The 20,055-nt window shown below is 38.1% G+C and overlaps 1 protein-coding gene and 2 long non-coding RNA genes across 20 annotated transcripts in view; 2 read left to right on the top strand and 1 right to left on the bottom strand.

Annotated features, from left to right (window-relative positions):
- Positions 1-1,787: 1,787 nt before the first annotated feature.
- On the bottom strand, positions 1,788-13,141 carry LOC111242884 (uncharacterized). Of its 6 annotated transcripts, none has more exons than XM_022787801.2 (11): positions 12,107-13,141; positions 10,962-11,183; positions 10,720-10,829; positions 9,876-10,216; positions 9,036-9,729; positions 8,520-8,747; positions 6,184-6,379; positions 5,432-5,688; positions 5,167-5,297; positions 4,208-4,422; positions 1,788-4,082 (listed from the first exon to the last, which is right to left on the bottom strand). In XM_022787801.2, exons 1-11 carry the CDS (start codon positions 12,269-12,271, stop codon positions 2,406-2,408), a joined length of 4,236 nt encoding a protein of 1,411 aa, XP_022643536.1. In that variant the 5' UTR covers positions 12,272-13,141; the 3' UTR covers positions 1,788-2,405. The 6 variants fall into 6 exon arrangements, with proteins under 6 accessions (XP_022643536.1, XP_022643539.1, XP_022643538.1 ...); XM_022787804.2 differs by having other exon boundaries at positions 10,732-10,829; XM_022787803.2 differs by having other exon boundaries at positions 10,965-11,183.
- Positions 10,727-11,823, top strand: LOC147758937 (uncharacterized). The gene is made up of 2 exons (XR_015330434.1): positions 10,727-10,854; positions 10,973-11,823. It is a non-coding gene; the product is annotated as an uncharacterized LOC147758937 (long non-coding RNA).
- A 1,014-nt stretch (positions 13,142-14,155) lies between the features above and the next one.
- The window catches only part of LOC147758936 (uncharacterized), a 7,560-nt gene continuing 1,660 nt past the window's right edge, over positions 14,156-20,055 (top strand). For 2 of the 13 annotated variants that reach the window (XR_015319681.1, XR_015319675.1), the window contains exons 1-3: positions 14,156-15,591; positions 15,871-15,939; positions 16,246-16,935. This is a non-coding gene — a long non-coding RNA (uncharacterized LOC147758936). Of the gene's footprint in view, positions 15,592-15,619; positions 15,831-15,870; positions 15,940-16,245; positions 16,936-19,550; positions 20,050-20,055 lie in introns of those variants that run through there. The other 11 variants (XR_015319679.1, XR_015319673.1, XR_015319678.1 and 8 more) reach the window with 9 other exon arrangements.

Here is a 20,055-nt window from a genome sequence, read left to right as displayed (position 1 = left end):
ATCCTAGTAAAGAGTCAACTTAGCTGAGACCGAAACCATCATACGATGTCTAGTGTAGCACTCTTCTCTTACTGATTGATAATCACATCATCATCCAATGGAGACTAGTAATGTAAACAGACTAATCTAATACAAAAGGACTCTGGTTTGTATGAGGGAACTTATCCGTTCCCAGTTGTTCTTTCTTTTATAATAAAAAAAAATAATTTTTTAAGAACTTTTTGTTTCAGATCTTGGTCGCAGTCAAAACTGCTAAAATCTTTATTCCATGCGACTACTGTCCCCTTGGTAACACGTTTATAAGTAAAGACAAACTAAAAACTAAGATAACTGTCCCCCAATATACATAAGGTGATAATAAAGGATTTTTATATTTTTATTCAGAAAACAGAATGTAATAACAAATAGATACTGCCCAGAGATAAACGTTTTTAAATTAAAGTTAGCGGTCTAGAATTCGCGAGTTTTTTTCCGAAACTGAAAAAAATATTAGAAAATATTTTCGCGAGATAAACTGCGAATCAAAAAGTCATATTAAACAAGATACATAATTTGGTAATACCTGTACAGTACTTCATATTTTATTTTCAGTGTAATAAAGTAAACGGGAGTGTTAGTATCTCAAAACTATAAGGTTTTAGATTCTAGTCCTGTGAGACAGGTACAAATTGATGCGCTTTTGTAGTTGCAAGTTTGTCAATGAAACATATTATTATCATAATATATTTGACTAACTTCCTCGTCGTTGTAAATTTTTCGTGTAGTTAGGAATTAGGTTTTTGCGATATTTATTGACCAAAAGGAAAATGGAGTTACATTGTAATGTAAATAGGCAGCCGCGGGATGACATCAAACTTATGGTCGTCGTTTAACTCTTTCGGTTTTCTAAGTTCTCTAAACCTTCCTATATATATATACAGTAACATCGCCAGCCTAATAAATAAATAGCATACAATTGGAAAATAATTAGAAATAAAACATCATTGTATCGAAGTCGAAACTATTCTTAAAAATCGTCAGACTTAGAGAAATCCTCGTTTTATCTCTGTATCATTTCAACAGATGCGTAATGCTCGTCCCGTCGTAATAATAATAATACACATAAATATACAAAAAAATAGGGCTAATTTATATATACAGGTAACACTGTTTTTGAGAATCAGTATTATCCCATCTCGAAAGTGATATTTATTTCTCTAGAATATATTCGAATGAATATTTTCTTGCCAAAACTCTATGGAAAATTTGCTTGTTTTCTAAATACCCTAACACTCCATCAACTCATCTAACAATGCCTAAATACCTTCCCAGTTCTTCAGCTGGCGATTGATATTGAAAGGTCATTCTTCCAAGAAAGGTTCGCAGTATAAGAAATAAAGGCGAATCTCATCGTATACATCTTACTAAGTAGGCAGGACAAGTTGTTAATATCGATTCTGTTAGAACGCGTCCTGTCGAAACGTGTTTAATGTGATATGAGCCATTCAGTTGGTGACGCTAATTTTAAAAGTTAAGTTATAGTAAGGGTAGAAGCTAAGACAAACCGTGGGCAAATCTGGTCGATGTTAGACGACAGCTGAATGGACTTTATAAATGCAGATTATTTATGAACAACGTGACACTAACACAAATATATTAATTAAAAGTTAATTAAACACGTTTTATATAATACTCCCTACTGTTATTTTCCTGTCGACCAGCGCAGTAGTTCGAATGCGTTGTCATTCTTCAAAGTTATCAATAAATTTCGACGTAAACATGGGCTTCTAAAAGTAGTAAGGCGTACAAACAGTCCTAAAACCTTTGTTTATTAGGATGAATAATACACTAAAGTGAGTAAATACAGTTGAAGATGAAAGTAAGCAGTATTGAACAGAACGCGACGTTTGCACAGCAAACATAATTAACCAGAGTAGATTATCTTATTTATTAGATCTTCTTTGCTAGGCTGAAGCTAGTTGGTAACGTAAAACATTTAATACTGCCTCATCATATAATCATATAGTGTCCTCTGCCTTTGTACTTTGATCTTTGCCAACATTCACAAGGCCATGTGAGTAAACCTGTGGGAACTTTCAGACCCGCTGACTTTTCTATATTGTACGCTTAATTTAAAATTGTCGCTTAACTTTTACGCGGTTTTATTCGAATAGTGGCAGTAGGTTACGCACGGCTCTTAAATTAATTTTTAAGGCTCTGTCAGTATATTGATCAGATTTACTTAGGCTTAATTTGAGCATATTAGCAATATAATTACGCCGCGAATTAATGACGATTATATTGAAATGTAATGGTTGATTAACGCAGGGGTTATAACAGATATTTTGGGCCTTTTTACCCTTATAACTCTATAACTATGCTAAATACAATCTGCTGACAACATTGATGTCGATCTAAGACGCTTTTCAATCTCCGTTAACCCTAATCATTGACGAGACCGTGATCTCGGCAAAACCGGATTCGGGCTTTTTGACCAAGTCGACTGTTCGTCCATTTAATCTCGCCTTTCGCACAAGTCGGCCTGCTCCCATAGGACCCCCACCATCAAGTGGTTTACCCAAGATGACAAAACCTTTTTTCATGTCGTACGGTGTTGAAATATTAAAACGACCAGGATCGCTGGTTGGTCTCTGTGGGGCTAAATCCTCCTTTCGCAAAGCTATAATCTTAATCTTGGGGTCTTCGGATCTCTTCATGAAGATTTTATCTGTATTAATGTCATGCTTTTGATCGTGTTTACCTGGAAAAGCTACGACATGATCGCTAAAACTGTTACGATACACTACAATTCGCTCTTTGACGCGACCATTGCTATGGCTAGGTCGGTATTCACGGTATACCTGTCGCGAGCCCCGAGGGTATTTATAGATGATTTCTAGTCGTTCATTGGCTTGCTTCTCCGGTTCTTTGCGGCTTGACGGCAAAACTAATAATTTTACCGGTTTTGTACGAGCTGTTATCTCAATAGGATTCCAAGGTTCCTCTCCATTGCCGTCAAACATTGGTCTAAATTTTTCCCTGGAATCGTCGTCACGATGATGTGTAGGTTGAAAACGATTTGTGCGGTATTTTTTCCTTGAATGTCTCTTTCTCCGGTAAGGTTTATCCTGCATTTCGTCTTTCCCTGCACTATGCTCTGTCTCGTCAGGATAGAAAATCATCTGCTCCTTGTTTTCGAGACTTCCAAGGATATCCGAAGCTATTTGTTTTTCGAAACCCTTCGCTGGCATAGTACGGCTAAAGCCGAGCCGTTGCAAAATACCTTTTACGGGTTTTGGAGTCGGCGCAGCAATAAATAGCGGTGCTTTCATTTGTACTTCTCCATTATTAATAATCATAATTTTAGATTGTTTTTTGTCACTGGCTTTCTTTTTAGCTAGCTGTAAGCCCCACATTGCTCCCTCGTTGCTCGTACCAGCAGTAATAATTGATTCGGTCGCGGAATTCGGCCGTTTTCTTGAACCTTTTGTACTAGTCGATTTCATGCTAACAGATACCTTTAAATCAACAACTTTGGATCTTGGTGAAGCCACAGCAGATGACTGGATACGACTCTCTTCAGCACTAAGTCTGCAATTTTCGTCTGATTCAGAACTTCTGTAAAACTTTTTTTTTCTGTACGCACTACTTTTGGATCTTGCGATCGTCTTCGGTACGTTCTTGCCATCAGAGAACATTTTCGGCTCCGTGCTGTCTACTTTCAATGATGATACGTTTTGGGTATGGAATAAAGTTTTCTTTGGTTGAAAGACCTCGACACTATAAATCTTGGCTCCAGCAGTACTTCTGCGAGCTCGTCGAGGCGGTTTTGCAAGTTGGGACTGCTGGTGTTGGGTTACGGTCCCAACAGGTGCCCAATAAAATTGCTTGCGATACACCGGTCTACTAGGTGTTGTGGCTTTGTGTGTCTTCCGACTATTGTGTTTCCCGTATGTATGTTGGTGAATATCCCGTTTCTGGAGGTTTCGCGTATATTCACGTTTGTAACGCGTACCCCGATTTCGACCCATCGTGACTCTAATCGGCGGCACGTCAGTTACCGTCGTCCCTGTTGGCTCGTCTGAGAAGGAAGCCGGACTGACCTGTAAAAACAGAGTTTGTCACGGAACATCACTTTACGAATTAATCATATTATCACTGAATTGTAGACGTTATTTTTTGATTCAATATATCTAAAATATAGGAATCTCTCGTTGATGTTACTAGCCTGTTTCAGTGAAAGCGGGAGTGCGGGGTTATCGCTTTGAAGGGAAGAACTCGATAACGGAAGAGAAGTATCAGATAATGATGGATTAGAAGGACTAGAGGCTCCTCGAAGTTCCAACCTTCCTCTAAAGGCGGGCAGCGGATAATGTAAAATTTGTGGTAAATTGGCATATGGTGCGCGCGTCGGCACTGGCGCAGGTCCGTATGGGGCGTTATCTGAAGTATAGCAATCGATCTACAGTGTGTCCAAAAATAGACTTCTCGCTTACACACAACGCTATAGATGTTAATGACATTGTTTAGTGGCGGAATTTTGTTAGTATAGAGATAATACGGATACCATGTTATTTGTATACTAACAAAATAATGAACTATGAGGAATCGTGCTAGATATACAAAACTTGCTATTCAACTCTTTCAATTTGTGCTTAAAGTTTCACTTGCAAAGAGTCTATTTATCCTATGCGCAGTCTAAGAAGACTGTTACGTAACCAGTTGAGCGAAACCATCGCACTGAAAAAACAAATGATGGTGAGGCTACATGGTCCTACGTTTACCTAACTCGTCCGGTAAGAACAACCGTTAACGCAAAGAAAGAAATGTAACAGGCTACACCAGTTCTCTAAAGAGCCGTCTTTTCTGTGTTTGGCTTTGACATTGAACAAAGCCAGAAGGGAAATTCTTGGTGTTTGAGAAGAGGTGGTCATCTTGGCTTGATAATGCTCGGTTCATGATCACTATGTTGTCAATGCAAATAAGTAGCAATTGCGTCTCAAAAATATCAACGGTTTGACCGTACTGTACTATTCAGTGCTTCCAAAGCTGATGTTGCCTTGCCATAGTAAACGACTTGTTCCATGTGGCATTATCTCGCACCCGTTTTATCAATGAACAAAAAGGCGGTTTACCAAACTATTGAATAATTGGTTCGAAGTCAATACTTATGTTGGTTTCACGCACAGTTGGCCGGTGAATTAGTATTGTGATCAAGAGTGGCAGGACTAATACTCTCTGCCTTCAAGCGATCTCCACCACCATCGTCATCGCCCCTTCCGAAGTCACCTCGTGGCAGTATGTCAAGGGCTTCTCCCCTAAAATCAAATAAGATTACGTCTTAGTTTGTAACTGTTACAATGTTACATATTGGGTTATTATTATACTGCATTATCTTATTAGTATGAATAACATTATGGTAATCATGTTGGTTGATTACCAATGAACTTACATTCTGTTCGAGGGCTCTCGGCCGTCCTTTAGATCGTATGGTCCTTCACCAGGGTCGTCGACAGGAAACATCGGCTTGAAACCACCAATGAGGAATCGTTGATCTGCAAAATCCATGCCAGGTGACGCTGGCCCAAGTTCCCTACGCGTTCGAGCAAGGTAACTGTTTTCGAGCGCAGTTTGTTTAAAAGGTATGAGACCTTCTTCACTTGAGTAGTTTACAGCCCGTGTGGCACTCTTCGATGTTGAATTAATCTGCTGAAAAAAAAAAAATATATATATATATGTGTGTGTGTGTACCGGTATTTGTATGCTATTATATGCATTGTCGTGTTTTTTGTATATCAAATGCTTTTGCCAAACCAGTTCAGATAATCAGGTCAATAATACACCCACATAAAAACCCTGCCCGTCAAAAACAAGCAAGTACTACAAAAAAACTCGATCAAATATACATACATACCGAATAAAATTATTTTTCGTAAACGTCAAAGCAATAAGCAGTTATTTCAGAATATTTTTTTAAAACGTTTTCGATTTTTGCATGCAACAGACCTTCGTCTATGTACTCAAGCAAAAATCCTCTCAGCAATTTTCAAACTGAGCGTAATGTTGTATTTAGGGGCAATCTGCATTTGAGACTATGAATTCATGTACAAATCAGATTTAAGATACAACACCAAATGTATACTACTTCGAGCATATTTCAGTATATACTACTTGAAATAAGTTGGTGTAGGGGTGATTATGGACCTTTCGTTGGGGCGCATTGTCGTCTATGACCCCAGAGCTGGTAACGATTCCATCATATGACGATGGCATAATTCTCATTCCGCTTTCATTGTTGCCCCTTAGTTGAAACGGTGTTGACGTAAAGTAAATCGCTGATTTCTGTTGGGCAATAAGCTCCTTTACTCGCGAGGTGGGCAAGCTGTCCTGAGTTGTATCCCTGTAGATAGAAATGGATAAGCCGCAAACTAACACGATCCATTACTCTTTGGGGAAGCGCGAATCGTTTTTATTGTCATTTCTGCACTAGGGGAAAAGCGAATTTACGGCTCTTATGTACACGTCTACGTACATAAAGAAAATGGCACATTTTAAAATCCAACGAAAATTGGCTGTTTTTGTAATAAATCCGCAAATAGAATAACTCCCATAGAGCATATGCATTACTGCCGATTTACAAGACTATATATAGTGAAGTTGAGCCTGATAGTGAATTGATTATTTCTCAACCTAACTAACTTAATAACATATTCGTATCAGCTATCTATGAAAAAAAACTTTCGTTTTGACACCGATCCAAGACTAGGAATGAAAAATGGTGCTCATTTAGTAGCTGTTATACGGAGAAACGTTGACAGAAAGTTTGCATTTCCGTGGCAGGTATAAATAGACCCAATATCTGTGAATAACACTTCTATAATGAAGTTGAATTACATAATGAAACAAAAAAAACATTGCAGCATTGAAGAATCGTAATCTACCGTTAGTTAAGCCCAGCGTTTATCAATACCACGGCCTTTACTTAGCGTGCATTCCATAATATCATGAATAGGATCCAGGCTTAGTTTATCTCTGGGCAGTGTTATTTCCTCGTTGTTACTGTTACAGAGACAGTTGTCCGACATTTATAAACTTGATTTTAAAGTTTACTAGGTGCAGCATTAAGGAGATTGTTGTCTTTGTTCATTCACATTAAACCTAGCTTTGTGTATTTCCGAATCACGAACTATTATGTGTAGCCATAATATTTAATGTTTAATTTACTATTTAGCTGTTGTAGCCTTAGCACCACTAAATGCGTTTATAAAACTCCCTATTTTTTTTTTTTTTAGTTGGCGTTTACCGCGACTTCTAGCGTTTTCGTTTGGCTATGGCGAAATCTCTTAGCATTCTATATTTCTTTTGAATATCGTTTGGCACTCATCAGGAGAGCAAATTTATCGGATCTAGGTAACATGGAAAAAATCTCCAGTTAAGTTTTGTTTTGAAAACTCTTTTTTCTTATGTTAATAGGCATTGAAGCGGTTCAATTTTATAATAAATCGACAATTATCATACATCTCTAATTACCATATTTAGTGGTTACCAAGGAATCAAATGAAAGCTGGTGATGAGAATATTAGCGTAGAAAAGCATGCTTACATGTTTAATTAAATATTAAGTGGTCTTGTTAGGTTGAAGTTAGTGTACTTAAATTCCGTAAGTTTAGCCCTATTTTGAAAATGTTTGTGTATCTACATTTTTTAGTTTGTAGTTTTTTAAGACCTGTCATAGAGAGAAGTCTTTAATTTACTACTATTCGTTACCGATCTGTAGAGCACTACTAACTACCTGTATGATAGCGTTCTGTACTGAAAACAGAAACTATACACGCAGTTAAGCGTGTATAGAGACAACCAATGATGATTCCTACTTGTTCCTAATAGTTGTCGCGCAACTATTGGTCGTGTAATGGAAGATCAGCCTGTGAAGCGCTTTCTGTCAAAACTTACAAATAATTATTTCGCTCTATAAACGTTTTGAAACACAAAAGGAGACGATAATGTAAAGACAACACAGATTTCCTCATAATAACATCAACGACTGACGACATTTATTTTAGCAAACAGCCACAAGAACGACACTCATTCAAACGGTGCAGACTAATGCGCTTGTTTGACACAGAAACATACACAGACACATTTAGTGACACGTAATACAGATGCGTTTAGGGTATACACAGAAGTGAGTGTAGTGATCGAATTGAGAACAAAGACGCCCATTACATACAACAGACATGTACCCTTTAGCAAAGATAACACAAATTACTTCCTTCGCACTTGGTTAAAACTTAATTAGAAGAAGAGGTGATTTAAAATAGATTGCCGTAAAAACTCCTGACCGATACTGGATAACATATTGATATATGGTTAATATATGAGTTTTGGTTTCGTCCTATTTTTAGCCAATGCATAAAAAGATCAAAATTTGTTACGAAACAGTGCTTCAATGCATTAGCTATAGTACTCTATTGAGAGTAGTGGAACATTAACGATAACTTCCAGTGCTTGTTTTATGGAATATTTTTGAACAAAACCCACCTCTTTTGTCTCCTTTGGAGTTGACTTGGTTCACCAGAATCATTCTTATATGAAGTGCTACCTTTTCTGTATGGCGCTCGTGGTATTATGATCGTTTTAATGACCGTTGGCGATTCCTGAACGGTTTCTATTCCAGCTGACACCTGTCCATCAGTTTTGTCTTCATTTCGATCATAATAATCAGTGCCCCTCTGGGACTCGTAGTCAGGTCCGTCTAAGGCAGCGTACCTTTATGGAATAATTTGCATAAACAGTATTAGTTGTCAACGGATGAGTGGCAAGTACCTAGTTTCTACATAAGACACTTGACAAACGATATTTGGAAACGCGTAACCATGTAGTGGCGTCTATAGTGCACATTAATATTATCGTTATCCTCACCTTGTTCTTTACCTACTACAATTCAAGAAGGAGCCTTAGACAAACCTAAGGCCCATTCATACAAAAGTATCTTTCTATCATGGCTATCTGTCAGTTGTGTAATTCCAGCTATTCGTTCCTAGCAAACAAACATACTTCTCTTCGTTACTTTTTGGTCGATCAGTCGCTTCATTTATTTCTCCAGCTTCGCTATAGGAAGCTTCAACATGGGTGCGAACAGCTTCACTATATCCGTCGGGAGCAGTCTCTTGATTTCCATCAGCTTCGCTACGTCCTTCGCTTCCTCCGTTGTCCTCATCGCTTCCACCAGTAACTTCATCACCATTGAACCCTTCGGCCTTGTAATTACCATCAAAGCCTTCGGTCTTGCCGTCGTAGCCATCATCAGTTCTTTCAGACGAAGCACCTTCATTTTTCCGATCCTCTTCCTCGAGAATTTCCCGATACGGTTTCAGTTTGGGTTTAGGCTTCTCATGGAAATCGAGCGATCTTGAATACGATTCTTCTCGGTTCACCGGTTTGTCACTGCTACTCCATTCGGCATAATTGTCGTTTTCGCCATAGTTGCGGCGACCTTCGTCTGGATTTTCATATCCCTGATTCTTCTCATTGCCATCCCCTCTAGCTTCACTGAAACCCTTGTTGCGTTCGTTACTATAGTCACTTTTTTCAAAGTCACCGTAGTTGTCGTCTGTCGTGGCATCATAGCGGCCTACGTCATTACCAGCGTCTCCGCTCGCTTCACTTCCAGAAGTATCGGAAGGATTTTTTGATGGATTATTCCCAGTGTCATTTCCGTTTTCATCTTTACCACCGCCGCTGTCACTACCTAAAATACGTGAATAGGATGTATCCGTATTATTTTAAATAACACGACATGTTATAGTGTCAACATGGCAACAACTCCAATGCCACAACTGTGTTTAAGATAAGTGGTTGATCGTTGAAGAGCGTTTTGTTATTGCTAATATTCACCTTTTGATTCATAATCGTTATCACTAGCAGGATTATGACGGTCGCTGCTTTCGTAGCCACTGTCGTCTGTATTTCCATATCTGTGGTCGTTGTCACTTGCATTCATATCGCGTTCATCACCCCGATCTCCAGGATCACCATTATCGTCGGCGTTTACAGCATAGTTATTTTCAGACACTGAACTCGTCCCGCTATCTTTATCGGTGCCGTCTCCCGAAACGGCTCCGTAGCTGTCTTCATGACCATTCTTATATGCAGCGTCGGTCTCGCTCCCATAAACCCCATCGACTCCTTTTTGTCCATAACTTCCGTCATCACTCCCAACGGTTTTCTCAAATTCCCTATATCGGTGTGAGTAAAATAGTCGTAAATTTGCTCAAATTTCTGTACGAACAAAACGGATATTGATAGTGCCCCTATAATCTAAAGTTAATAAAAAGTTTCGCATAAACCTAAATTTGTATACGGATAAACTTATCTTGTATCAGTCAATTATCTTGCAAAGCTGTGAAGCGACCAGGGCCTAGAAAAGGCGAAAAAAGCTGCTGAAGCATTTGATAAAGGATCGTTAATGATACTAAAACTCTTTTTAAGTTTTAACGATAAACTATTTTTAGATCTTCGAATTTAATGCTTTTGTGAACCAATTATGGACTACTGTTAAAAATACTTCTAGTCTGGCGAGAGCACGAATCTGTTTTAGCGGTTGACCTGCTAAACTATTTAGTACGTCCCCAAGCGACCAGTATTTAAAAATTCCTACATTACTTCTATTCGCAATTGTGTTATACTTTAAAAACAGAAGACCCCTTTGTTTGATAATGAAGTGAGAGTCTACTCGAACATTTTGTCGTACTTGGCCACCGCTCGCTCAGCGCTAACCACTTCTTCCTCTAATTTTGCCTTATCGTTATGATCGTACCCGAACCCATCTGCTGGGCTACCATCATCTTCCTGAAAAAAAGAAAAATTACGATGAGTAAGTTCCAAGTGGTTGGGAACTTGCCAATCTGTCTTTCGTTTGTTTTAGCTTGCGTAAAAAACATGAAACCTAACACAAATATCACTCAAAAAAATCTAAAGTACCACGTTTCCAGATGAGGAATCCTTATGATCGTAGTCAGGCCTGTCTTGCGATTCCTGCGTGGGGACTTCTCGTCGGTTACGAACTCCTATAGCTGATACCTCGGCAGTCTCCTGTTTCTCAAGTTTTGCGGCAATGGGATCTTGGCCGTATTTATCTTCAATCGAGGAACTTTCCGCCACAGTTATCACATCAGGGTCATGCGAATAAGTGACGGGCAAAGCCTTCAACCGAGCATACGGAAATCTAGTCAGTCATATATATACATATATGACTACAATGATTAGCCCATATACGTAGTATTATAGTCCAGTTCAACATTTGGCCTATTTTTCGTATGGGCTTATGGAAAAAGTAAAGCATGACAACCAGAAAGTAATAATTTTTTTTAAAATTTACTCTTGTTGCTGTTGCGTATTTGCTAGGCTTTATTGGGTAGTTTCAGCATATTGTTATATTATAAATGTTGTGCTTTCATCTAGGAATTGAAAGTCAGAAATGACACATTATGCGACTTTTGACATGTCAAACTCATGTAACAATGGTGTTACTAATCATCTTAAGTAAAAAAAAAAATAATAGTAAAGAGAAAATCCTGGTACGAACTTCCAGCTAATTACAATTGTATTATATTTGTATGCTTTACGTGTGCATCTGTCGCAAATTCCTTTGTCATACAAAATCCATAGTTAAGCGCTTGCAAATACTTTACAAACAGTTATTAAAGGATAAATTATACTACGAGATTAAGTAAAGTTAAATTGAATAAGAAGTTACCAAGAATTGCATTGTATGTCATGTTTTTATAAAATTAATAAGATTAAAAATAAAATTTTAATAAAAATTAAAATAAATTTGTACCAATACTTAGTTTTTTAAAAAGGCTTTTACTTTCTGGTCTAAACTCGTAAGTGATAATTTTTCAAAACTGTTGCGAAAAAATAACGTATTGTTTAATTTAGTTAATAATTATTTAGAGTTAATTGAGCTCTGTTTGGAAATAATAATTTTTGCGGAGTGCCTCAGTTGCATTCTTCATATTTATACTGTTTCTGATGTGAATATAAAAAAAACTTAATGAATCAATTTTACTCCGGCTCTTCTATAGACTAACCTTAGGTAATCTACAAAGCATAAGTTTACCTACCCTCTGCGGCTGCATCACTCTATGAATGAACATTGGATCCTTTGCTGCAGCAGAAGTAAGCTGAAACTGATGCGGCTTTTCACTATGGACAACATCGACGGGAATTAGATGTTGTTCATCGCTGGTTCCTAGAAGACCCAACAAAAGCAGGATCGCCTCCTGCATGGTGGTTCCTTGGCCTTGATGTGGCTACGTGATCCGTTCTATCCCGCTTTAGATTGATAAAGGTTCACCTATAGCTTCCAGCCTCTTTAAATGTACCATACGCAACGGATACTCCAAAGCGGCAACGCGTTACAGCGCAACAGGGCGCACATAGAATACTGTGGAAATAGCCAGCTACTTAGAGTAACATAAATATAAAACAGCTTTGAATAAATAATAATATGGAGGATGGAGAGAGCAATACGCTGTTTTTCCTCAGCCAATTTTCATTCAAACATCTGATCTCCTTCGGGACGTTTATGTCCAGCTAGTACACAATAATCACCGTCATTTTCAGACGGGCCGTAACCATACGAACGAACGAGCACAACAGGCGAGCGCACACGATGAAGACACGCCGACACCCAGACGACAAAAGGGCTATACTGAAAATACACGAATACGGTTTTATAGGGGGACAACTAAAATTAGACGGGATCACATACTGATGCCACTTGAGCGTGGGCTGACTTTAAGAGGTGAACGCACGCCTTTGACATGAAAACGGGCTATAAAGCTGGGTTGAAAACAGCTGAAAGAGAAAACAAAAGTGAGACGAATGAAGGCGGGATTGAAAGCTGAACCCGCTCCTACGGACCCCATGCGGGCACCCCACTACCGCTACAAGTATTGGTACCTATGTTACTATACCAAAGGTAAGAGCAGCTTTGCCCGTTCAGCCACTCGCTCCTATAGTGTCGCTTGCAGCAATGGTATCCCTTCCATAACCCATCGCTCCAGCGCCGGCAGCAACGCGCGACACGTTACCTGTTTTCGTACTTACAGCGATCCGAGGGCTCGAATCGCTGCTACAACTGCAAATGCAACACCTCGTCGCTAAGTTTGGTAGGACGCTATAGTGGGTATATTACTATCCAGTTGATTAACTAGTCGCTCAGCTCTACATAGCTATTCAGCCGATAACCAGTCAGCGGTGGGTCCGCTAAAGCTACCGAAGCTCTCACGACGGAGACCAAATAAGGTAGCTATTTTTTGGGAGTGACAATTTCTCTTTCTAATAGTCAATGCTGTTGTATTTTTTGCGTGAGGCGATTAGCTGCCCCCCAGCCGACGACCAGGAGACATTAATAGGTGTGTTGAACGATGGTCGTAGTGAGCCACTGGACGGTCAGCGCAGCGAACGGGCAAAGCTGTATGGTATCAGGCGTCGCGAATACAAAGGCAGCACCAATTGACGCAGCTGACAAACGTCGATAACAGCACTAGTACGTGTAGTCTTTGATTTGCCGTTATCTTTTTATCTACCTGTTATCCGTTGCTCGCCAACATGCAGGTTTTTTTCATCAGATATACGCGACAGATTTCCGTCAGCAACGGCAGGGTTGTCTCATCATAGTGGCATCGTCTTTGGCTTTGACGCGGTTGAAAACATCTCAGTTCGAGTACGAATGTTTTTTCGTGAACATTTCCCAAATGTTCACTGTTGTTTAGAAGTAAATTTATTCAAAGGATGCACGCGTATCTCTTGCGTATTTTTTTACACACTCGCTATTCAGAGATATGGTCGCTTAGAGAAAACACTTAAATTATATCATCATTTTGATAGAGTCGTGTGTATTGAATAAATGTTACAATCAATTATAAAAACGAAAACAAGTGGAGGAAGAAGAAATTCCGGCGGGCGGGAAACATGATTTTACTTTCTTATAGTTTACTAATATAAAACAGTCAAATCATACTGATTAATTATCAAGTAATGCAAGTCGACGAAGTCCATGACTTTTTCTCGAGTTCTTCCCCTAAACATTTTTGATTCGAGTTCTTTCGTTGCTTTCCCTGTTGTTTATGCTGTGTTTGTATAAAAGGTCTTTGACTCGACGTCAAACCTCCATCATGACTCTCATTTTCGTTATGCAACATGTAGCCACAACTTCACTCACTGTATTTGTAATAGTAATGCAGCAGAGATAAATCTTATATTAAAAACAGGTCTATAACTTTTTTTGCGTTTTTTTTTTGCCAGTGTGCTGCAGACCAAAAGGAAATGCTGAAATGTGAAAAGACGCCCGAACCTGTATGAACAAAAAGGTGTACGTGGTTTCACAACGATGATATTGTTTATTTGAATTATACTAGAAAGTTTCGTCAGAAAGGTTGATCGTTACGTGCAGGTGCAAGTGATACTTCCATCGTTTTCAGCTGTCCAGCCAACAAATTACCCATGTGCCTGAGTCCAAGCAAAAAGTGCTGTTTACGTACAGCTATTAAAATTAGTGCGCAATACCACGACTGGTGTACATCAGCGCGCCATATGCTACACTAAAAACTAAATAGTTCAAAATTAATCCTTAGATTACTGCAGCTGCATTTCTATTTTTTACACTTACCCGTCGATCGAAATGTCTCCGATTCCTTTAAGATAACCTTTTACCTAACGGCGAAAAACAACACTAAATCAATCAATCTAACTAACGGAGTTTAATTTCTATTTTCATTATATACGATACAAATGTCTTAAAAGTTTAACAAGAAATAACGTATGTTTATGGAATTTGGTAGTTAATCTAAACAAAATTCGATGTACTTTTGAGTATCATTGTTTATTCTGCTGCACTGCATGACATGATAAAGATGAAATTGATTTCTTGCAACAAAAAGGCATAAGATTTACACCGAACGCCGATACTGTTATTAATGTATTCATAGTGATTTCATCGTACTTTACCAGTGTTAGCTAGAATTATGTTAGCTTCAAACGACTTTTCAAGCAGCAATATTATTATTGTTTAAGGAAATAAAAGCGCGGTTATGTAACGCATTTCTTAGCTATTAAGCAACGAAAACCAAGCAGTTCCAAAAATCAGTACCAACATCTATACGAATAATAATAAAACTACAATGACTGCCGCATCAAATCTACATTTGCTCTTCCATATTGTGTACGCGGTTCCATTCAATCAATGTCCAATTTCCAAACGCTGCATTAGATGCAAGGCAGCACTTCGGCAGTGCTGGTATCGCTAAACTAAGTTGGTGTTGTGGCTCAAAAAAAAAGATAAAAAGTCGGCGATGGGGGACTGGCGTTTCGCCCATTTGTCTCGGCTTCACCTGATGCTGGCTGTTGGTGCAAGCGATGCAAGCTGCGAAAACAGGCGGAGGAGCATGGACCAGTCAAGAATGTGTCGCACGTTTGTTTAAGCCTATTTTTTTAGCAGGCGGGAATGGCCCCAACGGACGCCCAGGATAACAGACAATTTGTAGCGTGAGATGATTTCAGTTGGCAAAAGTGCCTCGCGAGAGGGCGCAGACTTATGCGAAAGGTACGCACAGCTAAAGGCAGTAGTTTAAAGTGAGGGAAGCAAAAATAAGAAATTCAATAGCAGATATGAGTATGTATAACCATTAAAGCTTAGAAAGAAATCGATTGACATGGACATGAAATAGACGCGCGATAACGTGCTGCTTTGCGGCAGTTATTTCGAATGCGTGAATGTGAGGTATTTGTAATGTTGTCAACCAACCTGAGGATCCCGGAGAAATGCACCATATCTATAAAATTGTAAATCCGTTTTTATATTGTCTTTGACCCGTTTCTGTAGCGTAATGATGTTTTCGCAATATCAGATAATCCATTAACCCCACCATGTTCGCCATCTACTTGTCTGCAGGTAATATATGTGTTGTTTACCTTTTAGAAATATTGTTTTGATACTGATCATAGAAACAGTTTTACGCAAGTTCGTCGTGAGTTACTTCATATCCAGCTGCAAAAGTGGGCACGACAGACCGTACCTTATACGTAAAAGTCAACTTGACAACTTTCAATTTTTATTATGCAAAATTTAACTTAGAAAACTTATCAATTCAAGCCTCAAAGGGTAATTTCTTGTCAGCTCGTTTACCAATTATCATTACTGCACACGTTCATTTGAAGGCTTATGCCAGAAGTTGTAAGATCCCGGTCGTGATTTCAGTTGAGATGTAAACGGTCAAGTACTTCAAAAAAGATCGGACAAAATTTGGTACTTATGGAAAAACTGGAGAAAAGAGAAAAACACCAATTGCATCATTATGCGGCCTTTTGTTTGTACAAAAATGAATCTACAGAAAACTGCATATTTATATTCCTAATCTACTCTGTTTTCAATTTTTTCGCGAGGTCCGGAATATCTGGATACACTTTAGACAAATTAAAAAAATTATGTTTTGAAAATTTGAAAAAATGGAAATGAGATAATTTCGGGACACAATCTTCCTGTACAGTAATCAAAATGAAAATGTTAGTAATAAATCATCTTTTTCGCATAGCAGATTTCTCAAAATCAAACTGCGTCTTTTCTTCGAGCCAAAAAATTGTTCCCTAACTTCGATACAAATATATCAGCAGAAACAGGTTGTACACATAACATGCACAATAATTTTAACGATCCTTGACATAATCCGGATAAATTCAACTCATATTACGGCTACCTTGCTTCAACACTTCATAGTTCAAACATACATATTCAGCATCGGAAGAGGCGACACCCACTGCGATTGCTATCCCACCTACTACGTTCTCTATTATCGTAGATAGTAATAGCTGATCAAAATGCACCTCGTCACAGTTCGCAACGACAGAATGCTACGTTGTTATGATGTTCGCAGCTGATATTTCCTCCAGGGTATGTTGCCATCATTGTATTTTGCACCTAGCGTATTTGGTCTTATTTACTTTTAACAAGCTACTGGCAAGTTGCTTCATCTTTTCCAATCCTTCGCTTTTTCAAGCGACGTTTGAATTTCCAAAAACAGTGGCCTTTGCCTCGTAATTCTAAAATGTATAAAACTTTAAATCTGTAAAAGGAGACCGCACATATTGTTTTCATTAGAAAACGACAAGGGGGCAAAATGTCCACGGCAAACATGCGTCATCCTTTTTCCTTGCAAAGTTAATCATCATACCACTATTTATAGCTCACTTTGAAATTTTACAAATGATCAGACATAATAATCTAAGAATGCCTTGAAGTTATGGCTACCGCTTTAAAACATAAGTGACTTTTATAGCACATAATAAGCGTTCGCATTAAACATAAATAAGAATATTGCTTACGCTTATTGCAGGAGCTAGCATCCACTTAGCGTTTTCTAATAAATTACCGCTAGCCAGTTTCGAATATTGCTTTCTCATTTTCTATCGTCATATTCAAGAAATAATACGAGAATATGAGACTGCCTGAAAAGCCACACCACACTGGCTCTCAGAAACGTTCTTCTCTTTAGCGTTTCCTTGAAATTTAATTAAAATTAATAAAATTATTGAATGGCTAACAAAAGATAATAAATGCCATTTGAATCTATAAGAAAGGGAACTGATCAGCAGATATGCGGCGTTTTTGTTTACAATGGGCATTTTTCGAGATATATGTAATGCAGACTAAAACCAAAAAATAAACTAACGCGTGACAAACCGTACTCCTCCATACTACAAGCAGTTACGTTCTCTGACCGGAACCCCTGTCGAGCAATACTTCAATTATATAACATCAGAAACCTACCTCGTTTGGCTTTTCTGTTACAATCAACAAAATAAAGCATTTTAACAAATATAGCCTACCTCAATCAAATATTTAACCTAACTTCGTGTATTATTGATTAACATTGTACCTCATACACTTCACATTACATCGAAATAGACAGCGGCGGACACAGCAGTCCCACATGAACGATCTCGTATCATTGTAGAGCGTTTTTTTTTGAAAATTCACTTTCACTCTAGACAGAACATACTTTTGTTGTTACTTACGCAAGCAGATATAGAAGTAAGATCCTTACATACCTTACATAAATCAAATTTTAGACCTAGCTATGGGTTATAATAGGAATAATATCTACTAAACTTTTTAACTTCTACCGCAAAAATAAGGGCGTCTCAGCAGCTCTGTAGAACTGTGTTGATCATTGATTGAAAAAAGTTAGAAACTCAATTAAGAGTTTAACGCCGCTCAAAGACAACTTTAATTGTTTATGATTCGGGCGATAACGCGACCGACATGTAAATCAGAAGTGTATTACGCACTACTCATCTTAACACGGCCTCTTCGAAATAGAACTGCTTTATAGGTTGAGGCTGCATTATAGGACATTTGTTTCCCATACTAAAGGACCATCACCGGTTTGCAATTAAAAAAACTTAACGGCCCTTTCCATTTGCCCAGCCTTTGTCACGGTAGGTTTAGTTGAAAAATCCTAATACTTATTAGTTCATTTTAATAACTTCTGTATACACAGAGCTCAAAGTCAAAATCGCTACTGGTAAATGATAAACATATTAAGTATGTATATAACTTGATTAAGGCTACCGAACCGTTTTTATCATAAACATAAATTTGTTTCATAGGAAGATAGAAAAATATAACGCCTTTTTAGCTTTATACTCCTATTTAAAAAAGGGCTACATGAGTAAACAAGAAATATATATATACGCTTCAACAACTACGTAGGATACCATCGCTTAACAGTTAGCGCGTTCGTAAAGGTCTTATAAATGGCCCCTTTTCATTCATATTTTCATACGTGTTATGCAAGAATAGTGGTCGCTTTATTGAGAGTGTTTAACTAAATACTTTGTACACAATGCCGTACGCTCGTATTTACTAGCCAAAAATCTAGAAGACTGTTTTGGGCACTTGTATTGCGGGCATCAGCGAACGACTCCGCTAGTTTTGCTATATTTGTTCAATATTAGGTCGTAATCTGTTGCAGTTTCACGTGAAATGCCACATAGTGATTTTAGCTGAACATGTTCGCGTATAGTTTAAAATTTATCGACGCGTCCTATTAAAACTTTGTAGTGCAAATGGCAAACCGGGGAACGAATGGATCCATGTTAAAACATTTAGAGGCAATGCCGCGCTTCCTGTACTTATGCTGTCATAGGTCATTACCCAAGTTCCTTTACACGCTGCCTGCTTCATACTTGGTAACCAAAGAGACACATACCGAATTTTATATAAAACAAGTATAGCAATTTATTCATGCCACAAAAAACACTGAAGCAAAATAGAACCTCCTCAATAAAAATATGTTTATAGTTTATGTAGTACATAATCTTATAGCTTCATATTTATGTTTAAGGATAATAATTTTATCCATGATAATGCCCTTAACGCTATGAGGCGAGCTGGGCAAAGTAAAGTCTCAAAAAACCATGCTATATTCATAGTTATTCTTATTAGCAATATAGAAACGAATAGATGGAAATGATACAGATGAGTTTAAATGGATTTTTTTACAGGTGAACTTGATTAGCCGGTCTTGCTTGAACGTATAAATATTCGATATGCGAAATATGGTTTTCTCGATTTGGCGAAAACGCCTTACCACTCAATTTCGGAACAGACAAATCATAAAAATCCATGAGACATGCAAGACACTGATAAAATTGCAACCACCTTCTCGTAGGGCCTCCTTCATCGAAGTTCAAGCAGATATGAGCACTTCCTAAGGAATGCCCTCATTAATGACTGTTTCCATTAATACTTCACAACACGAACCCTAATTTAAGTGGAAACACGTAGATATCAACGATAGACAACAAACTGCCTGGCAACCCTCCATGATTGCCTTGACTTGCAGTTGTATATATAAGAGCATACATCACTACGCACAGACGGCTAAATATAAAATAAACACATTTAAATCGCATAAATACATCCATTGATATTTGACAATGAGTTGATAGGATGCCTCATCAGCGATATTGTCAAACAAAGGCACCTTATTTTGTAATAATAATTATA

The sequence above is a fragment of the Varroa destructor genome, unplaced genomic scaffold (genome assembly GCF_002443255.2).
Source record: "Varroa destructor unplaced genomic scaffold, Vdes_3.0 BEIS01000001.1, whole genome shotgun sequence".
NCBI classification, from domain to species: domain Eukaryota; kingdom Metazoa; phylum Arthropoda; class Arachnida; order Mesostigmata; family Varroidae; genus Varroa; species Varroa destructor.
This window is presented reverse-complemented; position numbering and strand designations above follow the sequence as displayed.

Coding starts and splice junctions, on each gene's coding strand:
- LOC111242884 (XM_022787801.2), bottom strand. CDS start 12,271: ATGCAGGAGGCGATCCTGCTTTTGTTGGGTCTTCTAGGAACCAGCGAT. Junction 4,423..5,166: donor TACTAATTCACCGGCCAACT/GTGCGTGAAACC, acceptor GCTATACTTCAG/ATAACGCCCCATACGGACCT. Junction 4,083..4,207: donor TCCCGCTTTCACTGAAACAG/GCTAGTAACATC, acceptor CTGTTTTTACAG/GTCAGTCCGGCTTCCTTCTC.